We start from the raw sequence: 17,404 nt of genomic DNA, 5'->3' as shown, positions 1-17,404 counted from the left end.
ATATTGATTATTTGTACCCGAACATTTCGCATTAGATGGTACTTTTCACCATTCCATGTTACTCCATTCACATGTTATATTGCTTGCTACGATTCTGCCCTTCCGGTGTTTGTTACACGCGTTCAAGAAAATTCTTGCTTTACATAACGCTTGTATAGGATTTTTCGTGAAACACTTTCAAGCAGTGGCGTGACCGCGTAACAGAACTAGAGAAATGAAAAAGGGGAAGAAAGAACGAAATGAAGAAAAAGAGGAATGAAGGGAGGAAGGAAGGAAGGAAAGACGGAAGGAAGGAAGGGCAGAAAAAAAGAAGCAAAGACAGAGAGACAGACAGACAGACAGACAGACAGACAGACAGACAGACAGACAGACAGACAGACAGACAGACAGACAGACAGACAGACAGACAGACAGGCAGGCAGGCAGACAGACAGGCAGGCAGGCAGGCGCAGGCAGGCGCAGGCAGGCAGGCAGGCAGGCAGGCAGGCAGGCAGGCAGATAAACGGACGGACAGGCAGGGAGGCCAACTTCGCTTCTCTCTTCCTTCAGGGTTAACACCACTAGTGCAAACCTCCCAAAAATTTCGAACTATTTTCCCATCTTTCAATATTTTTCTTCGACCACCTGCCCCCTTTTTTTCCGCCACTTGCTCTTTACAAGCAGTTTATACACGTCAACTAAAATTTACCCGCATTTCCATGCAGTGTACCCTTTTCCTGTGCGTCGCGCGCACATGGTTCACATTTGTTTGAATGCGTGGGCGTTTTAAGCCAGTAGCCCAAACGCTCAACGAAAAGGTGCATTGTGCTCGGTTACGTCAGTTTTTACTTGTCACATGTATAAATTTTCTAGGAGCAGTCACTCCAAAAAAAAAAAAAAACGAAACGAAAGATGTCCAAAACAAAGTTGATTTTGGGGTTGAAGACTAAACATGTGAGGAATAATAATTCACCAGCACAGTGAAATTTATTTTGGTGTTGTGTAAACGAGAGGGTGTAAACGAAGTGAACGCAATTGTCAGGTAAGTGAGCCGACTTCTTGTGTTTATTTTAAACGAAGCTGTGTGCAATCAGCCGTGGAATGTGTCACGCTCATGACTTTCCAATGCTGAAAGAGGTCATGTTGTGCTGGGTTAAAAATGGTTAAAAAATAACAAAAATGGTTAACAGTATGGTTAAAAAATAACAAAATGGGCATCTTATAGACAATTATATTCACAAGATTCAGCGCTGTAACTTTATTGCTGTGCGCCACGCCGCGGTGGTCTAGTGGCTAAGGTACTCGGCTGCTGACCCGTAGATCGCGGGATCGAATCCTGGCTGAGGCGGCTGCATTGATGGAGGCGAAAATGTTGTAGGCCTGTGTGCTCAGATTTGGGTGCACGGTAAAGAACCCCAAGTGGTCGAAATTTTTGAAGCCCTTCGCTACAGCGTCTCTCATAATCATATGGTAGTTTTGGGACGTCAAACCCCACAAATCAAATTTTATTGCTATATTGCTGAGCTCGATTTTGCATATAGGCTGACAATAAACACAAATACTTCATGCGTTGCTTTTAGTTGGGTGTGTTGCATTTAATTACACGCTTCGACAAAGCATTTATAAATAAACCGTTATGTGAGATGTGCAGAAAACATCAAAACTGTTTGAGTTCTTGGAACTTGAAGAAAAGAACGACCAGCCACAGTCTATCTTGTAGGAAGGGCGTCGGGAAGAGCGTAAAACGGTTACTACACTTTCCGGCTTTGCTTTGCTGCGGTGAGACAGACCATAAATACAGACGCTGAGTTGCGCAATAAATCACCTGATCCCACGAGGCTGGAAGAACTCCTCCTGCAAGTAAGCACTTGTGCGTTTCGTGAGAGCGGAATTCTTCACCAACCACCTCTCGCGTCTCGGGGCGCACATGCTTCTTCCTTAATAATTCAAAGCGGTTGAAGGAAAATGGCTGGATGCATATATTAAAGACAAGCACATTGATCACAACGTTGTTTACTGAAGATGGGTTACTGTTTTGAATAAAAAAAACTCAGAGAAATTGGCATCTTACAAGAAGGCATAAAAGCAAAAAATAAGAGACGCAAAGCATCTTTAAAGCATGAACTAACTACGAAAATACACTTCCGTCCACAGGCGCTAACTTTCCCAGCCCATAGAGCTTTTGACTTGGTCTCAGATGAACTTTCGGTCCCGCACAAATCTGATTTGCTGTATCAAGAAGGTATACGTCATAAACCACTTCATCAATCGGGATATACTGTCGTTGCAATACTCAAACTTCTCGGGATGGTTCTGCAAAAGACGCAAACCTTGAAGGATTCTTGAGGTTGTCCTTCAAGAGTATACAGAACCCGACAGTGCAATCTATGCCCAGTGTGTGCCCCCTTCTCAATTCTAAATCTGGTCTCACTTAAACTCGGTTCTTCCTTCCAATCCCAACCGAACGCGAGAAGAGTGAGAGGTGTTTCTGCTCACTTGCTCATACCCTGAGGCCCGAAGTGCTTTGGTCTGCAGGGCTGAGATAGCGCCTGCTACCAATGGGGTCACGGAATATGCGCTCCACCGTTGCGGATCCTCGTGAGGGTGGCACCTCTCTTTTATTTATAAATAAATACTTTTAAGGTTATTCAATCTGTAGTGACGAACACATCAACCGTACCACACGGAAACGAATGTCTGTGCGCAAAACATGGGCTGTTTTGAACTTCCCTGGAAGGTCCTTTTGCAATACAGTCGACAAGTGCCAACTGCATGACATGTTTATTTTTGCGAATCCGCGATGTGCGCACTACACGTCTTTAAAGTCCCACGTAGTTTGTGACATCGTACACCTTGTTGATGTTTTTACTGATAAAGATGATTAGTTTTGCCTGAGTGCTTTGTTATGGATTAGTCTTTTGAACACCCACTCGGTGCGCGATTCACATATTTGGAAGACCGTGGTGATTGTATGCTTCTGCTAAGTATTATTTCCTGCATTAAAACTCCCCCCCCCCCTGCATTACATTTATATATTGCTTATTTCCCGAAGCAGTTGCATTCTAGGTAGTCGGTTGTGCTCCTGTTCTACTCTTGTTCCACTTTCATAAGAGGAACTTGGGTATGCCAAATCCAATACTTGTGTCCTTACTGTAACATTACATTTTGGTATGCAAAGAAATATCGTTACGAACCTTTACGTAAATAAAATTTTGCGTTATAGAACAGAACCGAAACAAAACGTTTCGCGAATGAACAAAACTAAAATCGAACTGAACAAAATTTCGTTCCGAAACTCTGGAAGCAAATATTTTATAGTGTTTAGTTATTTGCAACTTTCTTGATTTTCGCTTACGGACACGGCTGAGTTTTCGCTCGCAACCAATCACGCTGACTGCAGCGCGGACAAAGGAATTTCCGGGATGGGAGCGGTTTATTGGTAAGGGATTAATATGGAAAAATCGCATATACTTTGAACAGCCGAGTTGATTACTCTCCGTATGGGGCTGCTGTAACATGAAATTTCGGTCGGATATCCATCACTGAGGTAGCGGGGTCGAATCCCGGCTGCGGTGGGTGCATTTCCGATAGAGACGGAAATTCTGTGGGCCCGTGTGCTCAGATTTGAGTGCACGTTAAAGAACCCAGGTGATTGAAATTTCCGGAGCCCTCCACTACGGCGTCTCTTATAATCATATCATGATTTTGGGGCGTTACACCCGACATATCAATCAATAAATATCCACCACTGAACTTGCGCAAACTTAACTACCGAGAAATGCAGGTACGATGAAGAACAAGCGCAAGGAAGGGGAGACGTTAAAGAACTCTAGGTGGTCAAAATTTCGAAAGCCTCCACTATATGCGCTGTCTCTGATAATCATGTGGTGGTTTTGGGACGTTAAACCTCAGGTATTATTATGATAAGTCGACTAATGCTTGCTAGCTGGCAATACGGCTCACAGACGTGTTCTTTTTCAGTAAGCACTCGCAGATAGGATATTGAGGAAACGAATTTTAAAGGTAGCACTACGTGCAAGACACACACACACAGAGGCACAAGTGGACCTTCGATTTTTCATTATAAAATGGTTACTTTCACGTCACACTACAAAAATAGACGACAAGAGCAGATGAACACGAGCTCAAAAAGTCCAAAAAGTATTTTGTAATGCATACTGCCATTCGAAGTTGCTATTAACATTCCATATCATCGTATTCCGACATGCCGCAATTCGCATTATGAACATTGACTCCAAATATACCCTTTAGGACAGTGTCATTTATGTTTTTATATTACCGTGAATAAATCAACAGTAACCTATATAAGCACTTATTCTCTGAAAAGACAAAAAGCGAAGAAGACGACTTCAAACCAATGCATCGTTTGCATATAGCGTGTACTTTCAAGCCCCTTATGCGGCGCGAGCGCCCTAATAAACTTCAAGTGGGACTCACGTTGACGATCAGCGCAAACAGCTCATGCGAAGGCTGATAGAGTCAGAGCGCAGGAGCTAGAACGAGCAGGCGGAAACGAGAAGCAACACCAAAGAGACAAAATTGTCGATAACAGAACGGGACTAGACGAACGAGAAGCTCGGTGACATACGGAAATGAGATCGGAAGCTCGAGCAATCGAGTTCCAGATCGCGCACGGGGCTCGAAGAGAACGACGGCCTAGAGGGGTTGAATAAAGAGCATTCCGAAGTAACCCGTCGCCACATACGTGTAAGCGCACGTCGTTATAAACAAGCTAGTCAAGTTATGCGTCGATACGTTGAGTAGATTTTATGTCGTAAGCGACAGCTACGCATATAATGTTTTGATAATGTATATTCTAAGCAGATATTGCTTTTACACCAGCGTTGCCTGAACACAAAAGTACGGGTTAATATAGCATGACGAATACTTTTTAAGACAATACAAAGCGGAGCAGTAGGACAGCCCAGAAGCACAGGTACCCTGGCGCTGTTTTGGCGGTTGCACGTACACTAATGTGTCATAAATGTCGAGCTACGGCAAGTTAATTGCTGAAGTAGGCTAGTGTTTGCTCAGTACATGTTATAAAGTAGTTGGGCAGAGATACTCAGAAAGGTATTCCGAAATACCGATAACGCGATACTTACACTGGAAAATCAAAACAAAGACGCCCAGATAATCTGTCTTTACGTGACGGGAAAATGCCTTTGCATAAAGGCAAAATTAGTATTGTGGAATAGAGGTACAGAAATTCAGATATAAGAATACAAACACATAATGCTTGTGTGATTTCAGGAATACTGATTTTCCACAGCAACATTTATTAGGCGCAGGATAATATTAAGTATAATGCTTCGCCGCATCAGAAATTGGAGGTGAAAGTTGCAAATTAATTTTGTTTGATATCGCTAGATTAACTGACGAATCGCATTGCCTGAAGATAAAGCGTAAATCTATTGTCTGTATAAAATGTGCATTGCTGATGCTCAATTCATCTACTTCACCACAACAACAACTGCTTTTTCATGTCTTTTGTGCTGTTTACCCTATAATATGTTCCTCCAATTAGCCGACAAGTATACCATTCGAAAACAGGCCTGTCGCTTATACAACGTGAGTTCGGCTACTACTCGAGAATGTTTAATTGACCCACCGCGCGAAAAAGATAGGGGTGCGGCACTTGCATTGAGGCATTGCGGCTTTAGTCGGTAGAGCATGAGTGCCATGCGAGTCTGTCTACACAAAGTCGGAAGCTTTCTCAAATGGTCATTCTGTGCGTGTCCGAATTCCTTCGCTGCCTGCCATTGTTTGCGCAACCAGCCTTTGCTCGGCATAGCACGAAAGTCTTTCTTCCATCTCAAAGGTCAACTCATTTCTCTGAAAAAATTAACAATGTCCGCGTCCTGTACGGTATCCCTGTGTAATTGATACGCGGTAAATGGTTCACTACTAAGACACCCATATATTTTAAATGTATCTCGATACAGATCTGTATGCTCAGAAGTATATCTGAGATACTATATTGATACTCTTGTACCGTGATACTACTTAGCCCTGTTCTAAAGCTGGCTACTGCTGTGATAGTTGGCAAAGTAGATTAATAAAAATTATGCCTATGCACTTTGTGACAAGTCTGAACATACAACTTCAGCTAGCCTTGTAGTCTTTGTAGTGCGCTCAAGCAAACAATACGTTATCTGAAAATCGCATAAATAGCACCGTACGACCCTCGTTCGTTGCACTGTAGTTTCGAAACAGATGGAAATGGGTAGAGACAGGTTTTGAAAACACGAGGTTTTTAATCGGGCTATAGCCCCGCCGCGGTGAACTATTGGTTAAGCTACTCGGCTGCTGACCCGCAGGTCGCAGTATCAAAGCCCGGCTGCGGCGGCTGCATTTCCGATGGAGGCGGAGGTGCTGTAGACTCGTGTGCTTAGATTTGGATGCACGTTAAAAAAACCCAGGTGGTCAGAATTTCTGGAGCCCCCCCATGGTGGCGTCTCTTTTAAGCATATGGTGGTTTTGGGACGTTAAACTCTACATATCAATCAATCATATAATCTGACCTTGCGTTTGCTGGCCACAAGTACGGCCAAATGAATAGCTTCATCTTGGACCTACAATCTGCTCTCTTCGTTGACGTCATGACCCCGTGAAAATATACATAGAGAACTGTGCGTATTCGAGTACATGCTTTCGTAATGCGTGCATTTTTAGTGACATAGATGATTACATGCTGTATATCATTGCCAAAAGAAGTTTCTTATGGCATGTACTCGCACATGTGAAATTTTGCACGAATACCTGCAAGCAATCAAGTATAAAACTAAGCTCTTTGCTAGCGCTTGTCGTCTTTTGTTTCTTTCTCGTCCGTGTGTCAGAGTGGGCTGTAACAAATAATTTTGAACAAACAAGTGTATTCGGTGAATGAAGTCCCCGAAATGCACAAAAAGTTGGCGTTATGGTTAGAAAAACCACAAAATTTTAACCATTGGGTGATGCTTGATCTTAAATGTCTTCTTTCGCGTTGCGTTGAGTTCATAAAACTTCAGAATGGGTGCTGGAATGAGGAGGGGACAGAGTTCAGGATTAGCATAATAAAATAAATACGAGGAGGTGTGCGTCTTCAAGTCGTCTTACGTGGGTGCACAGGAGGCTGTTTCCGATTTTGAGGGGTGAAGCTCCGTAAGCCGTGGGTCGTGTGTCCCCGAAGTATGTATTAGTAGCAGCAATAATAGTAGGTATTGTCACTTCTTGTTCAGTCCTTGGAATGTCCGCTGAATGGTGGACATTTCAAAGATATGATGAATATATGATGAAAAGAGGAGAAATGGTGGTACTTGCAGTATTCACTAGATGGACGGACGGATGGGTGGACAGACAGACGAACCGACAGACGGACGAATGGACGGGCGGACGCACGCACGCGCGCACGCACCGAGGAACGCACGGACGGGGGGAGGAAGGACGGACGCACTGACGGACGCACGCATGAACGGATGGAAGCATGCACGCATGGACGGTCTCAGGGACGGACGGACGCACAGATGGATGGACGAATGGACGGAAGCAAAAACGAACGGATGGACGAAAGCTCGGATGGACTGCTAGACACTTCGCGCCACTCATCATCTTTCACTCCGTGGATATGATGTGATTTTTCACTCCGTGGATATGCTGTGATTGATACGAGGAAAGCCATTTTGCCAACAAATGAAGTATGCAATATGTCATAGTCACACAAATAAAGTTACACAACGGCAGCGATAATGATGACAGCGCTGAAATAAAAAAAACTTCAACAAAGACTTTTTGAGGGCCTTGACGTTACCGTGGGACTGGTGTATTTTGCCACTGCTTTTAAACTAACGTTGCCAACTTTGATAAACTTGTTCAATTTCGATGCTGCTTTTCTGGAGCAGCTTAACTCTGCACAACGTGGAAGCTAAAAGAAGGTCGTGGGACATCGCTAAACACATGGGAACTGTAAAAAAAGATTTTTTTGTGTGTGTGAGCTGAGACGTCGCAGCCTTGAAAACGAGCAAAAAATTATTCTGCAAAAATACCGGTATTTTCGCAGAAGGAGAACATAAAAAGAAAATATTGCTGATAATTATATATGGGGTTTACGCCTCGCAACCACAATTCAATTAAAAGAGGCGCCATACCTAAGAGTCCCTATGACCATGTGGTGTTCATCAACGTGCAGTGACATCAAACAGTACATGGGATCCTAGTATATCGCCTCTATCTAAATGTGATCACTTGTCCGGGATTGAACACACGACCTTCGGATAAGCAGCCGAGCACTGTTACCACTGCTCCACTGCCATTGCAGGGTCGATTTTTCTCTCCCAAATTTGTTAATCCGTCATCGAAATGCTTTGATAACGTATTAACGAAATGATACAAAATAATAAATTAACAAAGTGAGACGTTCAAGACATCTTGATAACTTCGTTAATCAAGATGTCGTAAACATACCAGGCTCAATTTTCTTGAGCTGGCCCTCACTCTTGGCGCATAAGAAACCGGAGATACCATACGAAGAAGCAGTAAATCACATTTTCCAGGAGGATCCAGCCGGGCTGCTGTGCCTTTCGGGCACCTTAATTGTTCGGAGTAGTGAGATGAGCCTGGGAGCTTTTTAATTAGGCTGACACTAAAGACAGATCTGTTTTTATGTGTACTTTTTCTTTCAGAATAGCAAAAGCCAATACGACACTTGGGAAGCCCAAAAATTTGCGAAATTAAAATACAGTTCATGAAATCACACTTAAATGCCGTCACGAAATTGAGGTGACAGACAGATTTTGCCACTTAGAGAAGCATGCGTAGTTTCTTGTTGGTCAGGATGTCTGAGATCGTGTTGTCAAGGGCCCATTGTTTTCCCATGACAAGTTTATTAAGTGGACGTGGCCATAATAAAAAAAAAGACAGAAAATCACCTCCATAGCACTCCGTACAAAGGGTTAACCAGCGAAAGCTGAAATGTGCGGCTCGGCTGCCTAGCTGTGGGTCAAGCCCAACGTGGCACTCAAGCTTTCTTTTTTAATTACAGGTTGCATGTTTGTGAGATGAGACATACATTCCGCTCGGGTTTACCGCAATGTCTATTCCACATGACGCTCATTTTGTCTCGCACGATCGTGGTCGTGGAGAAATGTAATGAGTGGTTAAATGCGTTTCGCAATGCGTTAATCACAGTGGTTGTTCTCGAACCAGAGGCGGTCATTGACGTCGCAGCCGAAGCCAATGTACCACTGGAGAAACTCCCACCGGTTGCTCCGCTCCCCCCCCCCCCCCCCGCGAACACGCTCCCGCAATCATTTCATTGGCGCCGCAACGCCACGTTGTTGCCAGCGTCGCGAACCAACTAGGCGGGAAGTCTCAGGAGAAACTGCTGCGCCCGCACTCGGTGCCACGGCTGCAATGACGTAACTTACAATGCAGCCAATGGCGCGCGTGCTTGAGAATGACGTAACTGATAAACAGCTAATGGAGATCGCTCATGACACCACTGCCGAACGGATTTTCGCTACGTTTAGCCATATAGAGCTTTCGCTGTAAAAAGGCGAATTTGTTTGATTTCACAACAAAATTAAAGTTTTTTCTGAGAAATTTATAAATAAACTTTGCCTTACAATTTTTATACTAAAACGTTTATGGTCAATGAACGAAGATCAGTAGTGTTTTTAAAAGAATTACGTGGCAGGCTTAGTTAATTTTATTTTCCGCTTTAACGCCTCTAAAAAAGTCTTCATCAGTGGAACTACATTTTAAATTTTATGAGTGGGCAACTAAGTCCGGTTGTCATGCGTCTGCATTCGAACTTTGACATCGTATATATCGTGAATGTGTAAACATTATCCCACTCACCGCACGAAGCTCTCTTCAGTTTAGTGTCAAGCTCAGCGAAAAAAAACCAATTAGTTGGGGGAGCTGATGGGTACATAAAAAGGAGACTTCAGCGCTAAAAAATGACCACTTATGGGAGACATGCTTTGTCTGTGTCGCAAGTGTTCATCTTTTTTTAGCGCGAAAACGTTGTTCAACGAGGAAGATTGGCAAATTCGAGAATGACCAGAATAAATCAACTGAAAAAAGTATTATTCAACGACACCGTTTTCAATGTGACATAAATTTTGTATAGTTCATGTAAGACTAAATTGTGTGCACTACTACTCTATTGCTTTCTGTTTTCCAACAGGCCTAGTAAATTAGCTTCCTGAAATAATTCAGGAAGCTAAAAATAATATGCTTTGTGAGTGCTTCTGTATATTTGTGTTGGAGAGTAGTGCAAATGCAGTTTTCCTGGTTGTATATTGAATGGGAATAGTGAAAGAACGGGGTCTAAAAAGCCCGCTTTTTCACCATTTGCTATGACTGTGCTGCGTATTATTCGCCGACTATAGGCGATTCTTCAAAGGCAGCTTTCAGACCGAAGACGGCTAATATTGCAAGTTATTTTTATCAAGTGGTAAGCGTTCGCACACAAAGGCTAGTCGGAAAAATAATTTTCAGCCAGTCACTTCCTGCTCAAATCTCCCTTAGTGGGTTGTCTATCACTAGAGCAGCCTTACACAACCAGTTTGGTCGTGGTCAATATTAGGCACTTGCAGTCATAAATAGAAGTGAAAATGGTGGGTAGCCGACGCTTACGCCCACCTATTCGTGTAGGTGTCACGGGTCTGCTCCATCGAGGAGGTCGATACCGCCTACTCGAAAACATGGCGAGTCACGCCAAGTTGAGACTGGCAGTTAATCTTGCCGCCTGCAGGCATGGACGTCATGGCTTGATTTTATTGCGATCGCAATTATATGGACACTCTCGGCTATATTTCGCCGCCAGCGTCGGGGTTATGTCATGCACCATTTATGTATACGTATATATATATATCAAAACGCAAGAAAGAAAAAAAAATTCAGAAAAAGGACTCCGGTGCGCGAAATCGAACGTGGGATCACCGCGTCGGGAATGCGAGGCGTTAAATACTGAGCCACCGAAGGGTACTTCAATCAACGTTCAAACGGCAAGCTATTCATATATACCATTTATCACTCTTGGCGGGCATCTCTGGGTGAGGGGGGGGGGGGCATCGTATTTTCAGCATTATCAGCAAGGTGGCGCAGTTAGCGCGCAGCGGCTCTCATCTCTCACGCGTACTTTGGCCCGCGTAGAGAATAAAGAGGTGTGGGGTCAATCGAGCGCCTTTATCTTGCAGTGGGGAGAATCGTACGTCTTGGCTAGCCTTTTTGTTTCGTCATAACGATTTCGTTGCAGTTACCGGGCGCACAGTGATCACTGCAATTATTGCACAGCCTCCATTTGCGAAAGGAGCGCGCTTTTCAGACACAGTAACAACTTAGACGCCTGTTCGCGTTCATTGGTACCTGTGAGTACGTTTCGTGCGTCATTCGTGCGTTAGAAACGTAAGGAACGTTTCGATTTGCTTGCCAATCTGCGCCTGGTCTTCCAATTTGTTGCGATCGCGTTGATTGCTTCACCTTTTCGGCAAAGCTGTGACTGTTAGGGGCGAAGCTCCTTTAAGCGACACCCGTTCGTCCTTCGTCGTAGTACGCAACATGTCTTACGCTTTGACATGCAAGGTGGTGCCGGTGGGAGATTTCTCCTGTGTGTTGTTTAACAATAAAAAATTTGCAGCGTGCGCGTTAATTAAAAGCCGATTTCTCCTGTTTCTCATTCCCAAATAGAAGCCATTGGCATGTACATTGAGCACTATCTGACAACAAATTGTCGCAGTGCCATGAATGCAGTGAACTAGTATATACCATGAACTCGAGGTGGTTAAAGGTGGGAAGTAGACAGAAGCGCAATCCGTAAGAAAGTGTACGTGCGCCACCTCTAGTTTAGTCCTTGGAATGTGCCCTGGATGGCGGTGCTTCTAGATGCGGAATATATGATAAAAAGGTGCGAGTTCATGGTACTTGTAGTGTTGAATAGATGGACGAACGGACACACAGACAGATGCATGGATAGACGCATGAACGGACGCAGGGCGGATGCATGGACGAACGCAGGGACGGACGCATGAACAGACGCCCGCACGGACGGGTACATGGACGCATGGACGGTCACACAGACAGACGCATGGACCAACGGAAGCAAGAATGAATGGACGAACGGATGCTGCGCCCCGCTCTCCATCATTCACCACGTGGATATGCTGTCATTTTTTTTTCTTCCGTAACAAAGATTTGCAGATGCTTTGACTAGCTTTTGCGCATCCTCTTAACAACATCGGATATGGATGTTTAAAGCTTTTAATTACTAGGCACTGTGGGAGACGCCGCTTGTCGGCAGTAGCGGCGTTGGTGCTGAGTACCATAGCACGCTGTTGATTGCGTTGGTATTCGAGAGGCATGTCAGTAAAAATATCCATGGAGTTTTTCAGGCCGTAAAATTAATATTTATAAGCTTGAAGTAGTGGGTGATTCTGCACTATTTTTGGCTGTCTGACGATTCTTTAACATGCACATAAAGCTAAATATGCGTTAGTTTTATATTTGACTACCAGCAAACTCGCAACCTTCAATGCATAAACCCACAGCTAATATGGATAGTCCGTAAGAGAGCCACTTGGAAACTTTATGCTTTTCTATACTTGTTAAGAGAACTTAAAACTTGTAAGTAAATGTCTCTTTTGTGACTATTAATGCGCATGGCGTCATTCGCTGCTTCAGAATTGCCACAACATTGGTATTGCCTTCTTCGTGGATATTGAGGAACAGTTATACTCAATACCAAATATAATACATTTTTCGCGGCATTGAGGCCATGTGCTGACAAAGAAGAAAGAATCCTACTCGAAAATACAGCTGCTGTCATGGTGAATAATTTTTAATGCTTTTACAATTTATCCTAGGAAGCGCTTTTATTTATTTTTTCTCATGCTCTTTAGGCTTTGTATTGTGACTTCTACATCTGAACGGCTTATACGGACACTATGCTATGTTGTCTAAAATGTTGTGTTAGTGTTTGTGACTTCAATGATTTGGATGTTTATTCGCCTGATTGCTTTACAACCTAACTTTGCCATATACACGCTCATACATAATGCAAGCCTTGAACTGAACTTCAAGAAATACTGCATCGCGGCATGTGAGCTCACTATTTTAAGTCAAATCGTTCGCAAAGACGGCGTGTTGCCCACCGCGCAAAGCTTCATGCAGTCGCGGAATTTCCCAAGCCGACAACCATGAAGTAACTTCGCAGTTTTGTAGGCCAATGTTCGTATTTGTGGTGCTTTTTTGAAAGTTAACAAATATCATGTCGCCATTGACATGTAATTCTTTCTAACGGCATTGTAGACCTCTCTCCTCCTAGTCTTCTGTATGTGAGTTCACTTCCAATACGCTCCACCGCCTGATCTGCTTCCAGCCTTTTCTTCGCCACTTCTATCCGCCAGCTTCTAACGAAGTAGACATAGACTACCACGATGTTGAGCTCTGTCCGTGCTCAACGATATCCCGGTTACTCCGGATATGCTGTCGTTTACCCAATTCGCACGCTTATGAGAGCGGAAAGTAATTACAGCGTGATTGAAGAATAGTTGTTGACTCAGATTGGAGCGCTTGCCACACTTTTTGGTACTACTTCCGCTAGCCACAACTTACAGCCATTCGATGTAGTTAGGCTACCTCTAACTTTTTGTCTCGCCACAATGAAAGGACATTCTGGCAACTACCATAATGAGCACTCTGCCTCCAGGAGTACAATATTCACGTTGTATACCACTGCGATGTAAAGCTCTCACGCAATTTTTATGCCGCGTTCTGCTTCAGCTCCAGATTCAGCATGTGAAATAACTTGCACCCATCACCTCTTGTTTCCGATGTCGACTCAATTGCCACCAAACATCTCAGTGAGTGGTGTATCGCATCCTTTCTTGTGCCTATCACGTACATTCCCTGTTCGTGTGTCTCGACCCTCCGACGCCAAGCTTCACATTTCACTGCCCGTGATCAAATCCTTCATGCCGCGCAGCAAAGATTGCGCCAATGACCGCCAGCGGCTGTTAGTACTTTCACGTAGCTTGCGATAATAAGTGTGCCGCTTCCTTCTCAATGACCCGCAATGCGGCCCCGCTGGAGTGGCCAAGACATACGAGCGCTTTAGTCATTGCCATTGCTGCTGTGATATCTATAAAAGTGTTCGCAAATTTGTGCAGTGCTTTCCTGACGGCCAAGGCGTCGAACTGGTGCAGTGCAGTCGCTTCCGTACCTTAATAATTCTTTCGATCACGGCGGCGTTCACATCTGTGACCCACCCCTTCCAACGGCCTCCGATAGTAGTTGATTCATTACAGTTATTATCCAGTGATAGGACACGGTAAGTCGAAACGTCCTTTCTGCCGAATGCTATACTACTCGAGGTGTCGGGTCTTTCGTCTTACACCACTTGAAACTACACGCATCGTGAGGACTACTTTGTTGCCGAAGTCACACTTTCTTGTCTGAAGTCGTCAAAGCTATGCTTTCAGAACGCAGCATAATTCACTCGATATACGCGGTATCTGACCGTAGGAACAGGGACCTTCTTGTACCATACGCAACATTCAGTTAATACACCGTAGTACAAACAACTGGACGTTTTTTACCTTTATTCCTCCTGTACGAACGCTGTTGTCTACGTGCAAAAGATACCCTTGATCCTTATTATTATGATTATCTGGTGATTCACGCCTCGAAACCACAATACGTATTATGAGAGATGCCGTCTCGGAGGGTTCCGAAAATATAGACCATATATGGTATTTTTTAACGTGCTCTGACTTCGCACAGTACACGGGTTTTATCCATTTCGCCTCCGTCGAAACGCAACCGCGACGACTGGGACCAAACTCGCGACCTTTGGGTGAACAGCCGAGCACTATGGCCACTGTTCCATCGAGACTGACGACAACCTACTTCATTGCTGTCTGTATTCTTCCTTGTGTTCAGCCGCCTGCGAAGCTGCTCGACCAGTGGATGGATGGCGCCAGCCACACCTGCAAACTTCCAAAATATTATATACCGAAGTCTCTGGTGTAGTCACGTGCGTCATACCAAACGCTGCAACTATTCTTGAAGTTTCTCCCTATAGACGAAGGCCGCTACCGAGTTCTGGAGCTAATTTCTTTTAAATTGCGGGTAAAGATTGACACTAAAGGAAAGCGATAAACACTGGATGACGCACATCGTCCTAGGTTCATCGCGTTTGTTTTCCTGTCAGTCTATCCGCGCAATTTAATAGCAATGAATCTGAACCAACTCGTAGCACTTTCAATTGTGCTTCTAGGTCTAAACTATCCTGTTTCTTGTTATAAATCCAGTTTCTCGATTGAATGACACGCGTTGGCGTGGCTTGACATTGTCTCCGTTTCCTGTCTGAAGCCCTGTTATGAGCATCTGGTAGAAACTTTTCAGGTGGCTAGGAGGGCTTTTTTTTCAGTGTGCGTGAGTTTGAAAAAAACACGCCTTCATCATGCAGCATTTTACAACACTCGGCTCGTGATTTTGATATGTACTATCTAGCTGGCCTGTCCAACGCACTGACACCCGCTGATATGCAGATCGCCCTAGGAGCGTCATTATCACACGTATGACGCAGTAGGAGTGCTTGAAGTACTCCTTGAAGTACACATGGAGTCACATCTACTTGTAAGCTCACTTTAAAGACGTAATACGTTCCGTTCGTCGGTGTAATGAATGAAACACGTCTTCGAAAAACGTCTCCGAACTTCTATGCAGATGCCCGAGAATAATACAACAGATGTGAATAGTGAATTCATTCCCTCGAAAGCGTGTTTGATTTCTGAAGCTTTGGGTGAACAAAAGATTCAAAAGCAAAATCTAATTTTCCTAATAGTTCTTGTTGTAAAAAATGTTTTTAGCGATTTGTTCTTATATAAAAGTGCAGGAAACTGGTGCCATGTAGAGCTGAAGTACAGCATTGAGCCCACACCAGCTAGACAATACAAGAGAAAGCTTGAGCAAGGTGGCTATTTTGGCTAGTTGTTAAATCGTCATCTGAAGAGAGTGCGCACACATAAACCTATTACATTGTGCTCATGTATGTGCGCTGTTTTAATATCAAGAAATAGCATTACGAGTGTTGTGCAATACTGTGATCAAGATCCATTTATTTATGAGTGAAATGGAGAGCATTAAAACATTACGCCCATTGACTCTGTCACCAAAGCTGACACATAGAAATAATTTCAGCAGGCTTATGTCATGAGCAATTTTTTTTCAATGGTTATGAAAGTCGTGTGTGATTCCTGTGGGAAAATTTCAATTGGTAACAACAGTTCTTGCCCAGAAGCGAAAAAAAAAAGAAATACCCAGAGTATCAACTCATCGTAGACATTGCCGAAGTAAACCTGCAAACTATCCTCAGACGACCAATATAATTGATTTCTCGACTATTTGTTGCACAGGAATCCTAAACGGTTGTAGTAGTCAGTAGCAGCTAATATTTGTGTTCCTATAGCGAAAATTAGTTATGCATAGTTTTGTGTCATGTTTCAATCAGTCTACTCACTTTCTCCAGTTCCGGCATTATTACCATTACATGCAGTACCTAACCTCCTATGTTTTTATATATATCTCCTCCTCCTCAGCCACGTATTCAAGTTGCCTGTTAATGTTTTGTCCTTTAACACATGGCTTTATTCTTTCTCGCAGGAGATCGTGATGGTCATCTGGTTCACCATCGAGTTTTTCTGCCGGCTGTGGTCGGCAGGCTGCCGGTCCAGGTACCAAGGGTGGATGGGGAGGCTACGCTTCCTGCGAAGCCCCTTCTGTGTGATAGGTGAGCACTCCAACTGAAAAGATATACGCGAAATCGCGTGAGAGCAAAACAGCCGAAAACGACCCTCATTTCCGAGTGTTGTCACACACGCTAGAACGTTGATCGGATGCGCATTTTAAACAACAATCGACCAAGATAGCGGGAAATGTCTGCATAACTTTATGCTTGCCATACCTTGTTCATTCCAGTGAGAGCAAGCCGTGATTTCTGAGTATTTTTCTGTTTGTTGTCTTGTTGGTTATTATTATATGAGTAAAGTGAAATCGGACGGTTTTGCACCGTGAGTCTGAATAAAAACTTTCAGATCTCAGATGGCTATATCGCTATCAGTACGATGTTTTGTTTTTGTTATCTCGGGGCATTGAAGCTGGATGTATCTCAGTTGGAGTGATTACGAATTCTACAGAAAAGCCCGACATCATGACTGGCGGAACTTTTTTTTTGACAAAAATATTTAGCACAACAAAGAGAGAGAGATTTAAATGAGGGAAATGCAGGGAGGTTAACCAGACATTGGAGCATCCGGTTTGCTACCCTGCGCTAAGGGAAGGGAGAACGGGGAATAAGGTATAATAAGGTACAAGTATAATAAATAATGGAGCATAAGCTATCTTTGTTAATATAGGCATT

The 17,404-nt window shown here is 43.8% G+C and overlaps 1 protein-coding gene across 1 annotated transcript in view; it reads left to right on the top strand.

Annotated features, from left to right (window-relative positions):
* The window catches only part of KCNQ (KCNQ potassium channel), a 320,065-nt gene that overhangs the window by 157,922 nt on the left and 144,739 nt on the right, over nt 1-17,404 (top strand). The window contains exon 3 of the mRNA XM_075896102.1: nt 16,648-16,774. Coding sequence (XP_075752217.1) covers nt 16,648-16,774 — 127 coding nt within the window. The remainder of the gene's footprint in view (nt 1-16,647; nt 16,775-17,404) is intronic.

Source organism: Rhipicephalus microplus, chromosome 5 (assembly GCF_043290135.1).
Source record: "Rhipicephalus microplus isolate Deutch F79 chromosome 5, USDA_Rmic, whole genome shotgun sequence".
Lineage (NCBI taxonomy): Eukaryota > Metazoa > Arthropoda > Arachnida > Ixodida > Ixodidae > Rhipicephalus > Rhipicephalus microplus.
The sequence above is the reverse complement of the archived record's forward strand: the minus strand, read 5'-3'. Positions and strand labels throughout refer to the sequence as shown.